Genomic DNA, 17,484 nt, shown 5'->3' on the forward strand with positions numbered 1-17,484 from the left:
GAAAAGAGGTGACCAGCTGGTCGAGCTGAGGCGGCTCAAATGTCGCCTGGATGCTAAAACCTGCGGGCAGATATCCAACTGTCATGGCACCCACCTGTCAGTGCAAGTAGTCGCTTTCTTAATTATGCATAACTTTAAGCCCCTTACACTACTAGCTGTTGAGACCCAAACCAGGCTGTACAGTAGTATAAGTACTATAAAGCTGGCCATTTTAACATGGGGCTATAACGGGATTGGTTCCCTTTTAGCCCCAGCCTCAAGTGGCCCTTTGAGGAACTGCAGTTTTTGGCACATCTACATTGGCTTAATTTTTCAGGGTTGCCACTTTGTTCATCCACAGTAAAAAATAGTTTCCAAGAAATGCACTAATATAAGGCAGTAGTCCTTTTATTGTTACTATAAACTCCAGGGTCCAGTTGTTTTTTTTTTATGAGGAGTCAGTCCGTAGAAGCGTCCAGTGAGCTTCATGGTGGCACGAAGTCAATCAGACAGTAAGTCAGCCGGTGTTTTCATGGGATTTGTTGATGAGCCACACCATTTTTTTTTACCGACAAGGATACTTCAGCCAATTGATTAATTTGCTGTTGTTTAAAATTTGTAAGTGCACAAACAGTCAGTCAATCATCAGAATCAATTTATCGTGCAGCAGTGGTTCAGAAATTGTACTGATGGCATTGTGTCTCTGAAGCATGAGGCTGCAGTATTTTTATGCAAAAGTACTTTTCATTAGAACAGATTGGCTGCATTTTTTTTTCTTGTATTGTATTGCTCTTTGACTTTTTAAAGCAAAAGTCACCACCTTAGTCATTTCTGTGGTTGCTGAATAATTTTACTCTCCGAATTGTCCTAAATCTGAATAGATCTGTGCCATTCTAGCAGGTACATCATCAATGTTGTCACCAGGACAGAAATATAGCAGACAGTAGCTGGGAGCGTTTTGCATCAACCAATTGTTTGACAGGCATTTTGCAGTTGTCTGATGAGCATGTGTGCTTGTCATTTGTGTCTCCTCTCTCTGTGCCGGCTGCTCAGCCTGAGAAACTCGGAGACATCTGCATCTCTCTCCGTTACGTCCCCACTGCTGGGAAACTCACCGTCTGCATCCTGGAGGCAAAGAACTTGAAGAAGATGGACGCCTGTGGCTTATCTGGTAGAGAAACATCACTAATTCAAAGTCACAGAGTGGTGAACAGGATCTAGATTACAACATTTTTATTGGTAACATTTTGGAATTTTCTGTGGCTGGTTGTGAATATTCTCAAACACACACAACAAAATACTACAACTACTACTTATCAAATGAGGATTTAATAATGAAGCAAAGATTTTTGGCACTAGACCCTCACAAAGGTTTTGTATTTTTTGCAAAAGTAATCTGTGCATTTGCTTTGTCATGCAAATATGCAGGTCAAGTCAAGTTTACAATTTTAATTCTCCTGCTCTAAATGCATAGAACTCCAAAATTACACATAAACAACATATCGTGGAAAATGAGAGTGAGTTAAAAAAAAAAAAGAAATAAGGCAGGAAGTCAAAACGAAGGGAATACATATCAGAAGTAGCAAAAGGGAAATAAAAAGTTAAGTATTGTTTTCTTCATGGTCTCGTTGGCTCAACATATTGATGCCCCTTCCAGATCCTTATGTAAAGATCCAGCTGCTGCAGGGGGGTAAGCGTCTGAAGAAGAAGAAGACTACGGTGAAGAAGAACACCTTAAACCCATATTATAATGAATCCTTCAGCTTTGAGATCCCCTTGGAACAGATGCAGGTACAGTACAAGTCAAATCAGACCTTTCGGACTCCATTGATGTGTTAAAATGTCAGTTAAAATGACCTTTACTCATATTTTAATGATGTGACAACTTATTACAAGAGAAATCACATTTTTTTTCTCTCGCTCCTTTCTCAGAAAATCTTGGTGGCAGTCACAGTGTTTGATTATGACAAGATAGGTAAGAACGACGCCATCGGAAAGATCTTTGTGGGCAGCAAGGCCACCGGCTTAGGTCTGAAGCACTGGTCTGACATGCTGTCGAATCCCCGCCGCCCCATTGCCCAATGGCACGTGTTGCAACCAGAGGAGGATATTGACGGTCAGCTGGCATCCTTGAATGCAAAGAAATAAACGCGCTCCACCACCAACCAGCTAATGCACTAACTCAGAAATCCAGCCCCCACCCCTACTTTGCATGAATCCCATGTCTTAAAAACATGACGACTCGTCATAAATCCTGCTCAGCAAAAAAGAGACATCTTAGAATATCTGCTCATTCATGGTTAAGTCAAAGGAAACTCTTTTTAAGCATCACATTTCACACGTTAGTGTATTCTGAGAAGAGTGGTGTCGAGCTGTCGGGTGACTGCTTCATGAATGATCGACTTTGGTCTTTCTTTGATTTGAAGAAACTGATTCTTAGGGTGCTGACACTGAATGAAAGTCTTGGTGAAGACAATGCTGGATAAAAAAAAGCTTTAGTTTAGTTTGTAGCGCATGCTTTACTTACCTCCCCACTGCTCTGCCTACACCACGCCCAGTATTGTATATTGCTAATACGTGTGCTATAACTTGCAATAGAAAGTACTGTAGAATCTGGTTATTTCCTGCATAGAGTTGGTTTAAGTCTATCAATGCAAACAGATTTAACTGAGAACGAATCAGGTTGAGGTCACTGAATACAGCGATCGATGTTGCAATATGTTTTCAAGAGAAATTTGTCTTCATTTTATCAGCTCACATTTGAGAGTGCAGCAGTATACAGCTAGCAGGGATGGGGATGCGGTTGTCTGACCTTCGTTGCTTGTTTTGTGTTGCCTCGATGGCACATCTATGCATTTAGGTTCAACACACTTTTTCTGTGTCCCAGGACATATGTAATGTAGGACAGGAGTATAAAGGGTGCCTTCCTGACATGACACTTTGAGAAATGCGGTTGGTTTCATTGTTTCCTTTTGAGAGGTTGATTATCATTCAAAAGCTGTCAGGGACACTGCGAATGTGTCATCTGGATTCAGGCTTGAGCTGTGTTGACCACTTGGATGTAAAACCTCACTTATCCCTGGAAGAAGTGAGGACACTAGAAGGATTACCAATGATGCTCGAAACAATTACGACTACGCTTCTTCTGAATTCTGCTGTTGCTTTCCGAAAAAAAAAACCCGGTGCCATCTGATCCTTTTATTTTGATATCTATCAAAATGATTGTGTGTCTTTGACTGATGTTGTAGTTTACCAAACACGCTGTCGCCCACTTCAATACTTCAACAGTTTCTGGCGAAACAGCACGAGGATTTCTGTCAAAGACGAGATGTTTTTATAGAGAACTGAATTTGAAATGTAAGATGCAGCTTCACTTTTTAAAAGGATGTGAATTCAAGTATAAAAATGCAGGTTTGTAGAGTCTAAATATTTGCAACTGCTACATCAAAACACATAAGTCGATACACATATCCTGGGCCATTTGCTTGAACCGAGTTGAGCTGCAGAAACGAGCATGTATCATGCCTCGCAGTATTTCTTGTCGTTTGAATCGCTCAGTCAAGACACGAGCTTTGTGATCCTGGAGCCGAAGTGCTGCAACATGGTGTTCCAACTTCATCACAGACATATTGTGTTAGTGTAATGTGTGGAGGCTTGGAGGCAAAAAAACAAGAACAAAAGGAATTAATTATTATAAGCAGCTGAATACCAGACTGTGTATTTTAGGCACTACAGAACACTTTATGTTAAAATGTCAATACCTATGAATTATTTAACTTTAAGAACCATTATGCAGGCTTGGCCATCGTTATCGCTAAATCTTTTCTAAGACGCAGGAACCATCAATGAGCACAAACTAGGTCCAAGAGAAGTCCACACACTTAGATCAGTGCAGAATTTCACTTTATTTTAAGCTTCGTCAGAACCTCATCAGAGAATACATCTAAAGCACCGTAAGCTCTGTGGACAATCTGACAGACTGAAAGCTTTAAAAAAGTGAATATACTGGATCTAAGTGTGCAGATATCTCATTTACCTACTTTGATAGCCATTAAATCAAATTTACGTGGTTGGACTTCCTCTCTTTGAAACTTCAAGTGGGTATTTGGTACCTGCTTTTAAGCATTTTGATCAATTAAACTCAGTTCGTGTTGCTCTAATCGGAACGATTTGGACTTTGGAGTTCATTCAGACACCAAAATTCAAGATGCAATGGCAGGTTATCAAATGATAAGCAGTCCAGCCTGAATGAAAGCCTCTGACCTTCGTCCAATAGCTGTTATTCCCAACCAGAGGTGTTTGTACCTCACCGGGTACTTTTGCAATTGCTTGAGGGTACATATGGAAAGATTGTGGGGTTCCCTAGTTTAAAATCAAACACAAAAAAAAGAATAAATTCTATATTGCTGTCTCAGAGTAAAATAAACTCAGAGGATCAGGGTTACAAATTGCCATTATGCTGATCCTAGGTGATTTTATTGCTGCAACAACCAATATTTAGAATAGAAGAGCATGAAACCACATACAGCTGGTTTTCAAAATAAATCAAAATGTTATCCAAAGGTAACTGGACTTGTTTCCATTTCTTCAAGATGTTTCCCCTCTCATTCAAAAGGCTTCTTCAGTGACTGGAGGGCGAGTCCCTTTTGTGTAACCCGTTGTGGGTGTTATTAGCACCTTACCAGTCATTGAGGTCACATGTTGGCTCCCCCCGGCCATCCTGTTAGTCAAGCAAGTCCAGTGGCCTTTGCATAATATTTAGAATTGATCTGGATGAATGAGAATCTTCACAGATATATAGTTTTCAAAGTAAAATATTTCAGCTACGCGTGCTCAGTGGTTTTCAAATTTCAACATAACATTTCCAGCAGTGGATACATTTTTAACAAAAAGGCATTCAGTTTCTCATAAAAATTAGTTCAAGCCTTTTCTTTTAGCATCCATATTGTCAGCAAGAAGGTGAACGGCAGTCCACTGATTGGTTCGTCCGCAGTACTTCTTCTTTCTATTGTTAACATAATGCATCGCGCAGACTCTGTTAATAGGCTACAGCATGTATTTACAAGATGATGTACATAGAAGCATGTTTTAAAGAGGAACCATGATTATATTGTGTATGTGTGTTTGTGTTCTGTGTCATTTTTTGATAATAAAACAGAGTAAGAAAAAAAGTATGCACTGACTGCAAAGTATTTTTGCTGAATGGGACCGAGTGTATGTCTGAATATTCCATGTTAGCGTTCACAGGCTTTGTTAAAGCCTCAGTTAAAAGCAGGGTTTGCTTTATGTGTGCAAATTCCACTTTGTTTCCATTTTACTGCACGGTTGTCTGGTTCTCTGTCATCGTTTGTGAGTCCTCTGTGCTAAATTTCAGTGTCACGGCACTCTCGGGCTACAAGTCATGTAATTATTGATCATTTCTGATTGCATATGTTCTGCAGCGTGTGTCGGTCACAAACCAGTAGACTGTATATATTTCAAAACTAGAGAATATTTGCTGGCTCCTCGATTTTCAATCTCAGTGTACCGCAAGTGTTTCCTTTATTTCCTCCTGCCAGACGGGTGTCAAGTTGTAGTTAATCAAACGTAGAAACACAGGATGACTTGATTGACTTGTAGCCCCCTTTTTTCTCAGTACGTCATTAAACTGTACCTCCTCATCTTATTGCTACTCGTACCAACCTCTTTGCATTTGCGTAAAAATAAACCTAACTTTATTTTCTATTCCTCCAGTATTTCTATTTCTTTGCCGTTGAGTTTTTTACAGCATATTATTCATGCTGTCCTCCTGAGTAGCTCCAGTCTGCTAATTAAGTGATCAATAATGTTTCCATTACAAATGTCACTTTATGAATGAACACACAGTACGACTAATGGATTGCAATGGGATGAGCTGGTGTCACTTGTGCATGCTCTGAGATATTGATGCTGTTTTCTGCCACAACATTTCTAATGTGGGGATTTGTTTTCCCCATCTGCTTTTTTGAGTCTTCATCATTTACCATTAGATGAATCTTTATTTAAAGCGTACAGTGCATGAGGATGAACAATCCCAGATTTTCACGACAGTCCATCTTTTTGATGATAATGTCTCGAGGGGGTCGAGAGGAAGATTCATTTGCAATGTGTCCAATTTTAACATCTAAGCACCTCATTATATCCTTTTCTACACTCTGTATCAGTGCATGCTTTGCGGTAGTCACTGGATATGTATCACTCACATCAGATTCTCCATTTGCTACAGTATTTTGTGTATTTGCAATAGGACCAACTCCCAAATCCCTGTTTGTTTGTTTGTTTGTTTGTTTGTTTGGTGTTGCGATAATGAGTTATGTCACTTCTCTGCAATGCAGGCAACAAAATCCCTGTCTTCCTGGGTCTCACAAGCTGTCTTGAAAACAGAGCAGACCCGAACAGCTTGGAATAAACATTCGCAATGCAATACTGCCAACCTGCTGCTTCAATAACTGTTCCTCTATAGTCATGACCCTTTTATGTGAATATAGCCATAATACCAGAACATCCAAAGACTTGATTATCATCCTACTCACTCATGTTTTCACTAACCGAGCAACATAGACAAGGGAAATGCTTGAATGTCTTTCTGGACTCTTGTTTTGTCTTGTTGTAGAGGTGTGTCGATACAGTAGTTGTGCCTTTTTGTGAACTGCATGATTTATTTCCTTACAGAATCCATGTTTTCCAGCAAAAAAGCAAACAAAAAGACCAAAAAACTTGTACTCGTACATGACTCTATGTAGAACTGAAAGGGATCCAAAATATGGGATTTGGTCAGGACATATCTGTGTATTGTCAAAATGTAATCATAGGAAATAAAGGCATTTTAAGTAGCCTTGTCCTGTGTGGTGTGTAAATGTATTCAGAGGATGCTTTTCCACTTCTGGTCAGTGGGTGGCATCATATACATGAAAGAAATACCAGGAAACATAGCTGGATAGCTCAGCTAAAAAAAAGAAAAGTGATAACAGAACATGGACGACAAAATAAACCAAAATATAACATGTGCAGTGCATTAAATTAAGTTTTATGTTAACCTGAGTTTAGGTGGATAAATGAATGCCATATTATGCATTTTAAGGAAAATGTGCAAAGACCCGTCTATGACTAATTTTATGACTGTTGATAAACAATATCACTTTCACTATCTTGTGATAAAACCCATCTGATACCACAAATGCTCCAAAACAGCCACTTACTGACTTTGAGGGGAGACCGGTTTGTCAGTTATCATCACTGCTTTTTTAAACAGACAAACTCTAAATCCAGTGACAGTAATAACACTTTGTTTTTGCTTATTTAGGGGCAAAACAAGCTGAATTTTGTTTCTCTCTGTGACTCCCTTTTATCCATTTAATTGTTTTTCTATTTGCACGTGCGCGAGGGAAAGCGTGACATTTGTGATATTGTCCATCAAGGCAGAGCTCCTAAATCAGAGATGACGCTCCCACGTTCCTGAAAAATTTAGCTCATCCATCATCCGCTGTCCCCCGGTAGTTCAGAGCTGGTGTTCAGGGTCTGCATATAGAAGAGACCAAATATTGCAGTTTCCATGGTATCTCTGTGGAAATTGCTGCAATCTTTCGTCCATTGCATGCAGGGATATTCCTGATATGATCCCAAAGTTTGATAAATGGTTTACTCCAGCACAATCTGCTCATGTAAACACAGTGAAGAAAAACACATAAACTGGCATTTGCCTTGAAATATTTAGTGAATGTATAGTATAAATTTTAATTTAATGTATTTTCAGTATTGGAATGTGTTAGATACAGTACAGTTGCAGTTTTACACCTGCAAAATGTGTCTTCTTGTCACTGAAGCAGAAAAACTTTTAACAATCACCAGAATGGACTCAAGTTTCCAAAATTCCTGGAGAACTATGTACATATATTCTCTCAGTGGATGGATTTATGCTTTGAATGTACAAAAAAAAAAAAAAAAATGCAGATATAAATATGGCTTCTTGTGTCCTTCCCTCCTTCCTCTCCCCCTCCTGCTTCCTGTCTCACTTGGAGAGTTTAGTGATGACACGGATTAAAGCCCCATTCTCATCCTTCAGTCTCTGGTTCTCCATCTTGAGCTCTGCTTTAACCTGAAGAGAGAACACGAAAAAACTCAAGTGTGGACAAAGTTTGTCCCAGGAGGAACATTTGTAATGATGTTTAACAGCAGAAATGTCTAAAACATCAGTCATTCATTCAGTTTTTGCCAACAGCTTATTTTTGGCTTGTTTTTTTACTTGTAGTTTGGAAGTCAGTTCATATTTTGGTAGTATTTTCCCAAGAAGCACCAAGGTCTGGTTTGGATGTCAAGTCATTTCAGCAACCTTTTCAACCTTGATTAAATCAAAATGAAGTAAATATGTTTAGACCAAAAGAGCACTCGTGGCATACGTTTAAAACAGGGGGGTGTACAAGAAATGTACAAGACCCATGAAAACCTGGATAGAGGATTACTCTATGACATGACATATTTATGACCAATAAAAAGAGGAAATACAGAATTGTGTTATTTGAAATACCCCAAACTGTTCTGCCTCAGGCAGAAAAGTGGGTGTTCATAGAAGTTTGTGTTGGAGACAGTAAGTTTTCAGGGCCTTGATACACTGAGTTTTTTTTTTAAAATTGGCCGTCGTCTTTATTAATTTTCCTGCTTCTGTTGAGACAGTAATGTGAGCTGCAATCACGCAACTTCAGTGTTTCACTTCTTGAAAAACGTTTGTTTTTCCTTTTTATTAGATTTATTAGAGATTAGTGATTCTTCAGGTTACATATACAGTATAATCCACACACGATGGATTATACTGTAAAAACATTTATTCCTTCAAAACTGTCTCCTCTACAGTACAATTTTTTGATTTGAAGATGTTATCAAAAATCATCCTACAGTCTCTTTGGGGATTCAGAGCTAACGTTTGCTGTCTGAACTAAACCCGCACACAAAGACTGTAGTTTCTGACTTCTTCTTCAACTGTTGACTAATTCAGAGAGAAAACTGGCTTCACAGAAACGGGCAATCTGTATGAATCTGGGCAATTTACTGTACTAAAACAAATACAGTGTGTGTAATAATATACAAAAACACACACACACACACACACACACACAGGGATCATCTGGTATTGACTGATACGCAGACACAATTGAATCAGCCTTGAATACATATAACAGTGCTTCTCTGTTGTGTAGGTCTATTTCCAGACCAGTATCTCATGTTTGTTTAGAGCTTCCATTCACAGATAACAAGAGGTTTTTGTTTGTCTTCTCTTGGGCATAACACAGCAGACTTTTGTGGGCATTCCACCGCTGATGAATACTGATGGCTGCAGTGTCAAAGTGCTCCCACATTCCTCAGCCAACAGTGAATAATGGTGACAAATGATGTCAGCTGAAACCACGGGAGACAATACAGCCAAGACCACAATGGCACACAAACACTTTACACAGGTTGGATTTGATTGGTCTCCTCATGGCAAATAAACCTTTTAGTGTCAGAGATTCTGGGATATTATTAACTGTTAATATTCTTAAAAGAGACTGAACGGGTGACAGACGTTTATGAAACATTACCTTCAACTGTTCTTCCATGTCTGATATCGTATTTTTGAGGCTCCAACTTTCCTGTGAAGAACATTTCATGAAGACGATGAAAATAAATGAATCAAAATACCTAAAAACAATGTGATGTTGACCCCATACCTTTTTTTCTGCTTCTAGCTCGTTGGAGCCACAATCACTCAGGGTTCCTTCCTGTGGCATTAAAATTTCATTAACTTTCAGATGGTTTTCAGACAGATTTGCCTTTATTACATTCACTTCTATTCAATCTTGGTTATGACATTACCAGTTGATTACGTACCTGAGCTCTGTGCAGGTGGTCCTGGATCATGGTGAGTTCCTGTTTACTCGTTTCCAGGCGAGACTTGAGCCTTTGATTTGTGGCCAGAGCTTTTTCATACATCTACAAAATGTGCACTTATTAGGATTTCCAAAGGATTATTTTTACAGCACATACACAAACAAATGCTGACATCAGCATCCCCAAGGGCTCCTTTTGTGGCAGTTTCAACTCTTTACTAGGAGAACAGTGATGTTTCATCATTTATGATGAGAGAGTCATTTTTTGTTTCAAAACAGAGAGAATTTATAAAGAACTTGTTTATTTTGTTGACAGATTAACACAAATCTAAATTTGATATAGTGTAATTTTGATTTTGTGTTGTAAGTGGAGACTTTTATTTGCTGCCTTCAAATTGAACTTGTGAGCTTGTGGTTACGACATCGGAAGTCGTGAAGCCTGTTATGAAAAAAACGTACATGATTAAAATGATGATACATTATCCAACAAAACATGAACTTCTGCAACCTCTGCCATTTCCGTAATTGTCAACAAACACATCACTCGTGGAAATTTCGAGTTCTGATGTCGTACCACAAGAGGGCAACATTCATGTGGACTCTTCTCCTTTATATGGTATTTACGACCCCATTTGAACGTGGCATTGGTTCTCATTGGATAATTGACAAAGAGCAATTTTGTATATCAGCCCTGCATTCACCTGCTGTGTAAAACATCCTGATGAAGGTGGACGGTGTAAAGTTTGAAGCGGTCCAGTTGAATGTGAAACTGTGAATACTTCTCATCCTATACTGTAGCTGTCGTGGTTACGTAGCGTAAGCATAATGACCACCAACCTATTGTCAAACAGCTGACAATGGCAGGCTAGGAATGTGTTATGTCCATGTGTTCGTTGATACAACATTTCTCAGTTGAAATTCACGCACAGAGAAAGTAAGTATACTAAGAAGTAGTGTGGTATATGTAAGAGTACTAACAGGAGAACACAAATTGAGACACAGCCCGTGTTGAGAATTGTTGGTTGAAAGAAGCACAGGTTGTATTACTTAAATGAAATATTTTGGTTTTTAATTTTGTTACATGAGCAGCTACTTTACTAATAAGATAGCAACAGCACACTGTACAAGTACATTCAACGTGCATCACCTGCCTTTTTATAGTCGTTGTTCAAAGTTTCTTCTTCTGCCTTTTTCCTTGCGGACAGTCTGTTCTCCCGCCGTAAGAAGTAGGACTCGGCGTGGTTTGTTGATGAGTTATTGGAGACATCAGATGGGCCAGACGAGCCCAATCTGAAGACATAAGGGAGGTATGAACCAGTGCAAGGACATTGTTCAAATTTAATGTCACTTAGTCAATGATGGATTTCTGTCAATTGATCTTTTTATTTATTGATAGTGTAAATTCTATAAGAAGAATCTTACCTGGACAGTCTCTCATGCTGAAATAGAGAATAGATGTTTTAGATGTGTCATCTGACCAAAGTTTAAAAAAAAAAAAATGCAACATGAAAGCCACTGTAAGTGTTTTTAAGGACATTCCTGATCATCAAAACCAAGATTTTAGCTGCACTTAACCCCAACTTAAACCTTACATTGCGTAAACAAGCCATTCAAACCTGTCATGACCCCGTATTTCAGTAGATGAACAAATGATGATAACACACAGCTTAACTTCATCTTTGTCTGACAGGTTGTTTGGCCCTGATGTGATATTTATTAAGTACAATGTGGTATAAAATCCACAAATGAAGTTGTCCCATGTTGAACATTTAGCTCTGCATAATACTTATACCATGCTTTTATGCACACTAAACACATTTTATTACATATACAATGTCGTCACTACTCAAGTACACACAATCAAAACTCAGTGGTTCTTCAAAGTGACATCTCCAAGTATTCCGTTTTTCAGTTTTCCATGAAAAGGTTTATGGCACTCTGAAATACCAAGCCAAGTCAGAGGAGGGGAGAGGAAATGATCCCTTAAATAAACTGACAGGCACAGATAACTAAACACATCCAAAAAAGGTAATAACTCTGGCAGTGACCTTCACAATTTGTTCATTATTGCCTGCTGAACTTGGAAGGGTAATATAGTTTCTGCGCTGAGACATTTTCAAGCAGAAGTGCAAAACTTTACAACAGATAAAAAATAACAACTCATGTTCATTTAAAAAGATGAAAAAATGTTGCATCACCCATATGAAGTCTGTTATAAAATAGAGACAGAGACAAGTGACCAATTAATAACGGAAGGAACCACAAAAGATGACAGAAAAGCTTTAACATGCCGGGACATATATACGAGTAATAAACCCCATAATTCTAGATAATATTCCCTAGCAAGCTTTTTTGATGATGGTTGAGTTTAGAGCCGATGTCTGTGAAAGCCTTAGCGTTATTATGTTCAAACTCAACGGGCTACTGTTGCTCAGTAATGAAGCACTCGCATTATATTTTTCCACTGAATTATTCATGATCCTCGTTTAATTTGTCTTCCACATGTAAAGACGAGACAGTTTGATTTGCACTTTGAATTACAATAATAATTGGCTTGACTTACATGTGCATTCACACAGTGAGAACCAAACGTTGCAGGTCATCAGAAGTGAAAGGACCTCTCTCGCAAACAAACGACTAAAACTGCATTTAGAGCTAATTCAGTTGCTGCCAGCAAAGTCAGTCAGTTTGTCCAAAGTGAAATATTTCAACAACGATTTGATGGATTGCATGACATCTTGTATAAACATCCAGTGCTAGATGAGCCCTAAATTTTTTATTTCGTAGAACACTGTGATTTATGACCAAATACCTTCAAAGCTAATGACATTCCCATCAGTCTCAGCTGCAGTTAATTAACACGAGAACACTAACATGCTAGGGTAAGATGGTGAACATGGAAAATATTATTATTATATTTAAATATATGCTTGTTAGCAATGATGACATTAGCATTTAAGCTGAAAGCACTGCTGTGCCTGGAAGGCCTAGTAAAAACGCTAGCATGGTACTTGATACAGCACTTCTTCAACAAGGCAAGTGTAAGTGTTTTACATCAGAAATTAAAAGGCAGTAAAACAAAATACAGAGTAGATACAGAAGGCAGAAGTTTCAGGGTTGCCACTTAATATCTTCTCTGAAGATGTCCTTTCTATCCATAAATGCTCTTTAATCATATTCATCAAATGAAAAGTTAAGATGACTCACTCTTTCAGTTTTTTTTTTTTACATCTACCTGTGCAAACAGTGAGTTCTTATATCTTATAGTTATAAAAGTTTATCATCTTGCCAGTCACGAGTATATCTGCATAAGATAAATGTATTCTATCCAATTTAACTTCTTGGATAGTACACACAGTTCCATTTTGGGTTGTACTTTATTCTTTTGGACACCCTCAGAGAGCGCCATACAACCCTAAGCAAAAAAGCAGACTTGTGTCATGTCAAGCAAAATTAATGGAGCTGGTAAGTGGATTCCTGTAAAGAAGAGACAGGGCTTAGAGTTACAGACACGATGTGTAAACACAGTGATATGCCGTCGTTCCGACATTTACAGGACCTCTGGATCTTCCCCAGACTCTGATGTCATCTCCTTAAAGGCTGTCTCTCTGGACACTTGGATATGCTTGGTAAATGGTAATTAATGATAAACCGTATGCGCACTTGGAATGAGCTCTGGTTTAGATTAAGCAACATATAAACAGAGACTGATGGAAAAGTTTTGGGACTTTGTCCCATAAAGTGACTCCATCTCAGAGCCGTCCTACAGCCTTTTCTAGATCCCAAGCGGAACTTTTCTTCCTGCTGACCGGCTATTCCCAAGTGGAAAATGTGAGCTTCCCGTAGGACTAGCAGAGAGATAAACATCCATAAATACTGTGTCTGAGTTCCCACAAGCCAGTCCTTTAAGCACTCGGTCCCTCCTTCTTTCTGTTCCATGTCATCCTGTCTTTCACCCCCTCTGCTTTCTCACTCCTTCTCCTCATCCTCTCTTCCTGTCTCCCTCTCTTTCTCTCTCTCTCTCACACTCATGTTTTCTGCGTCACTCCTTCTATTTTCCCGGGGTGGATTCTTGGTTTACATAAACAGATAAGACTAACTGCCCATTACAACTTTTCCTTTGACCCATTTTCAAGGCTTTTTGTTTTTTTGTACCCTCCTTGCTCTTAAACATGAACTTACCATTTTATTTCACGGTTTGTTTAAGTTACTACGCCCTTTAAAGGTATGTCAAATATTATTAAAACTAAAATACGTAATAATAATAATCTTGGGATGTCCACAGAATTTCAAACACATGCCTTATACTATAACTGCAAAGTGTCTTTATAATCAAACCCATTAACATGGTTGTAACTTAGAGAAAGAACATCATAAATATTACTCTGAAAGTTGGAAAAATTGACATAAATATGATTGTCAAATGAAGATCTTGTAAGACAATATAAGAATATATAGGATAGTGCCATACATTATATCATTTGAAACAGGTCTGACAGCTAGAAGTTTCCAAAACAAAAGAGTTAGCTTTGGTGTTTCCTCCAACCAACCAGGCAGTGAAAAGTTGAAAGTCAATCAGGCCTTACCCTCAGGCTCTTGGCGGTGGCATTAGATGAGTCTGGACAAATGTCAGAGAGTGATTTTCTGATGCGTGGCGGATCTTTGTTGTGAGAAAGCAGAGATGACATCGCTCCTGGGCTGCTGGAGCCACTGCATGCAGCTCTGTTAGTGTCCAAAGTACTTCCAAAACCTCTTTATGAAGTTCTTCTTAACAGCAAACAAAGAAGAGGTCGGGGGATGTATCTGTTATCCTCTGAGATTCAATTCGGATATGGTTGTTTCCTTAGTTGAAGCGGGTGTTCTTCATGTGATGGTGAGACATTGCATATCAGATGAGAGTGAAAGAGCAGCACAAGTGCGAGGGCTGTGGAGGAAGTGGTGGGACTGGGGAGTAGGCGGTCTGCAGTGTGTTTGTGTGTGTGTGTGTGTGTGTGTGTGTGTGTGTGTGTGTGTGTGTGTGTGTGTGTGTGTGTGTGTGTGTGTGTGTGTGAGTGTGTGTGTGTGTGTGCGCACACAGTATTGTTCAAAAGGACTCTCAAGAAACTCAGGCTTAATAAGCATAAAGGAAAAAAGTAAAGCATCATTATAGTCACATTCATAGTGTTTGTGTATTTTTAGATGAAAATTTAGTTTTTAATTTTCTCTTCGTAATATGTGAAATTGTATGTATCTAAACATTTTAATTTGAGGAAATGTGATTCCCCCGTGCATTAACAATATAATTTAGTGTATTTTTTTAATTATTTTTTTTTAACAAATATTAAAGGAAACTAAGACTGTGGGAAATGTCAAAACCCTCAGTTAAACCAGCTGACAGATGATACATTTGTAAGTAGAAGTCAAATCCAAAATATATGGACAAAGACACATGGGTTTATGTCCTGCTGTGATAAAAGCAAATTAGAAAAACAACGTAAGGGTTCAGTGTTCTGTCGGAGCAAGCTGCGTCTGTACCTGCTGTAATCTCATGAAAAAAATTAAATATGACTAATAAATTCCCTTCTCATCACTACACGGTATGTCTCTGGATAGAGGTTGTTTTTTAATAGTTTTTGCTGGACAGGCCAAGTTACAGTATGAGCTAAAGATGCTTCTTTTTGTTTAATTTGTTTTGCCTTGAGAATTTCATATAATTGCACCAACTGCCAAGTGAATTAAAAAAAATCCTGACTAACAGTTCAATTTATGAGGTAAAAATTTGCCAGAATAAATCTTTTAACTTGACAATTCATGTTAAATGAATCCTGGCAACCCGAGTTGGTCAACTCAAGAAACATGTGCTTGTTTCAGTTCAGACAGTCATCACAGAGCGCTGATAGTCTACACAACATGAGAAGGCTGAGGTATAAAGATAGATGCACCTATCTGAACTATCAGTATCCCTTTTTATACCAAGATAAAAAAATAAAAAAAAACTCATCAACCACAGAGCCTCTCTCTGTCACTGTTGATTCTTCTTCTTCAGTATGGTAGTAAACAGGCACCACCTGCTGGCAGAAACTAGTACTTTTCACAAACGAGCTTCATGACAAGAGAACTGTACAGTATGTACCAGTGGACTCTTATGTACAACATGTGCAGTTGCACCATAAATAACTTCACAGTGAGAGGTAATGTACGTGTACTAGATTACAAGTACAGTCAGATTCTTTTTAAAAATTTCACAATAAAAACCACAATTGCCATTATATACTCTTGTTAATTTCATAATCTTTTAATGTCAGTTTAAACTAAAGAGTTGCATAAATCAAATCTATTTTTGTACATGATCTAAAAATGTCAAGAGCCAATTCAACAGCAGAAACTGAACAGCTGTTAGAATTATTTTACATAAATGCTGATTTACAGCATCCCATTCCTTTCTGTTGCTCTAATGACATCTGTTTTAAACTATTTTCAGGTCCCTTTCATTATATTTAATGTTTTAAATTGTTGCCATCTGTCTGTTGACTCATTAACAATAGCAATTGTTGCATCTATTTACAGGAAGTTTACTGCATAAAAAAAAATGGTTCCCAATAATCAATATAAGACTTTAAAATCAAGGTCACAGGAAATAGCGTTGGACTGCAGTGATTTACAATCTACTGGAGCGTTACATGTACAGCTACTTGTCCTCCTTAGATGTTTCCATGACGACCTCGCTATTTAATTTAGCCGACTCTTCTTCTGCAGATTCCCCGCATTCCGCGGCTTCTTTAGAGCTCTCCTCTTCCAACGACTCGTCCAAAACATGACCCGCTGTACTCTCTTATGCCAGCTGAAACAGACAATCCTCACAGAATTCAGTAGTTGCAGCTGGAAATATAGTGTCATAATATACAGAAACTTAACGGGTTTCCATTGTCAGTCAGAGTGGCAGTGTTCGATTTACCTGGGTGTGAAAGGTTTGCAGCTGAGCTGTGATGCCGCTGTGAAGCGTCTGTGAGGTGACAAACTGCTCATCCAGAGTCATGCGGACTGACCTGAGCATCTCCTCTAAAGCCTGGGCACGCATGGCCTGCTTAGCCTTGAAGAAGCTCCCTGAGAACGACATAGTGCAGGAATAATTACTTTTTTGGAAAGTAAGGAAAGTGTGCCTGCAGATACACTCTGAAATTAAACTGAGCTCACTTTATTGCCACCATCTCCTGGTTGTGTGTATGAAGTGCAACGTTATGAAGGTACAGCAACTCTTTCATCTCGTTCAGCTCGGAGGCTTCTCCCTCGAACCGTGTATTTAAAGCCTCCACTGATGCACCCTTCTCAACAACTCTTGAGGTTGCACTGGCCACAGCACTCTTCAACCGAGCCACTTTTTCAGACAGTGCTGAGCTGGAGCTCAAACCAGACGCAACGCTGTCCTTCATGACCTCGAACTCTTCGCTCTGGTTCTTGAACATGCCCTGGAGAGTTGTGACAGACAGGGCGGCCCGCTTCATATCCTCCCATCGGGTCTTCATCTCAGCCTGCAGTTCCCAAAGCTGCGAGTACAAGTCGGAGTCCTTCATCTTTTCTGCTGTGGCCATGGCGACCTCGGCTTGTTCTTGGGCCTGTTTCTGAGCCTCCTCAAGGGCAACGATCCTTT

General features: G+C 38.9%; 2 protein-coding genes across 8 annotated transcripts in view; one reads left to right on the forward strand and one right to left on the reverse strand.

Annotated features, from left to right (window-relative positions):
- The window catches only part of LOC138616665 (synaptotagmin-2-like), a 32,110-nt gene extending 25,278 nt beyond the window's left edge, over positions 1-6,832 (forward strand). For all 7 annotated transcript variants that reach the window (XM_069691134.1, XM_069691133.1, XM_069691137.1 and 4 more), the window contains 3 exons: positions 1,033-1,150; positions 1,637-1,770; positions 1,912-6,832. In XM_069691134.1, coding sequence (XP_069547235.1) covers positions 1,033-1,150; positions 1,637-1,770; positions 1,912-2,127 — 468 coding nt within the window. In that variant the 3' untranslated portion in view covers positions 2,128-6,832. The remainder of the gene's footprint in view (positions 1-1,032; positions 1,151-1,636; positions 1,771-1,911) is intronic.
- Positions 6,833-7,105: 273 nt separating this feature from the next.
- Positions 7,106-14,765, reverse strand: LOC138616667 (protein phosphatase 1 regulatory subunit 12B-like). Its single transcript, XM_069691140.1, has 7 exons — positions 14,444-14,765; positions 11,280-11,296; positions 11,009-11,147; positions 9,859-9,960; positions 9,699-9,749; positions 9,570-9,620; positions 7,106-8,092 (listed from the first exon to the last, which is right to left on the reverse strand). The coding sequence occupies exons 1-7, from the start codon at positions 14,543-14,545 to the stop codon at positions 8,006-8,008; spliced, it is 549 nt and encodes a 182-aa protein (XP_069547241.1). The 5' UTR covers positions 14,546-14,765; the 3' UTR covers positions 7,106-8,005.
- Between the last annotated feature and the right edge of the window lie 2,719 nt (positions 14,766-17,484).

This window comes from Brachyistius frenatus, unplaced genomic scaffold (assembly GCF_029030835.1).
Source record: "Brachyistius frenatus isolate BFR_SWC_R1_liver_20210118 unplaced genomic scaffold, ASM2903083v1 Contig_10, whole genome shotgun sequence".
NCBI lineage: Eukaryota > Metazoa > Chordata > Actinopteri > Embiotocidae > Brachyistius > Brachyistius frenatus.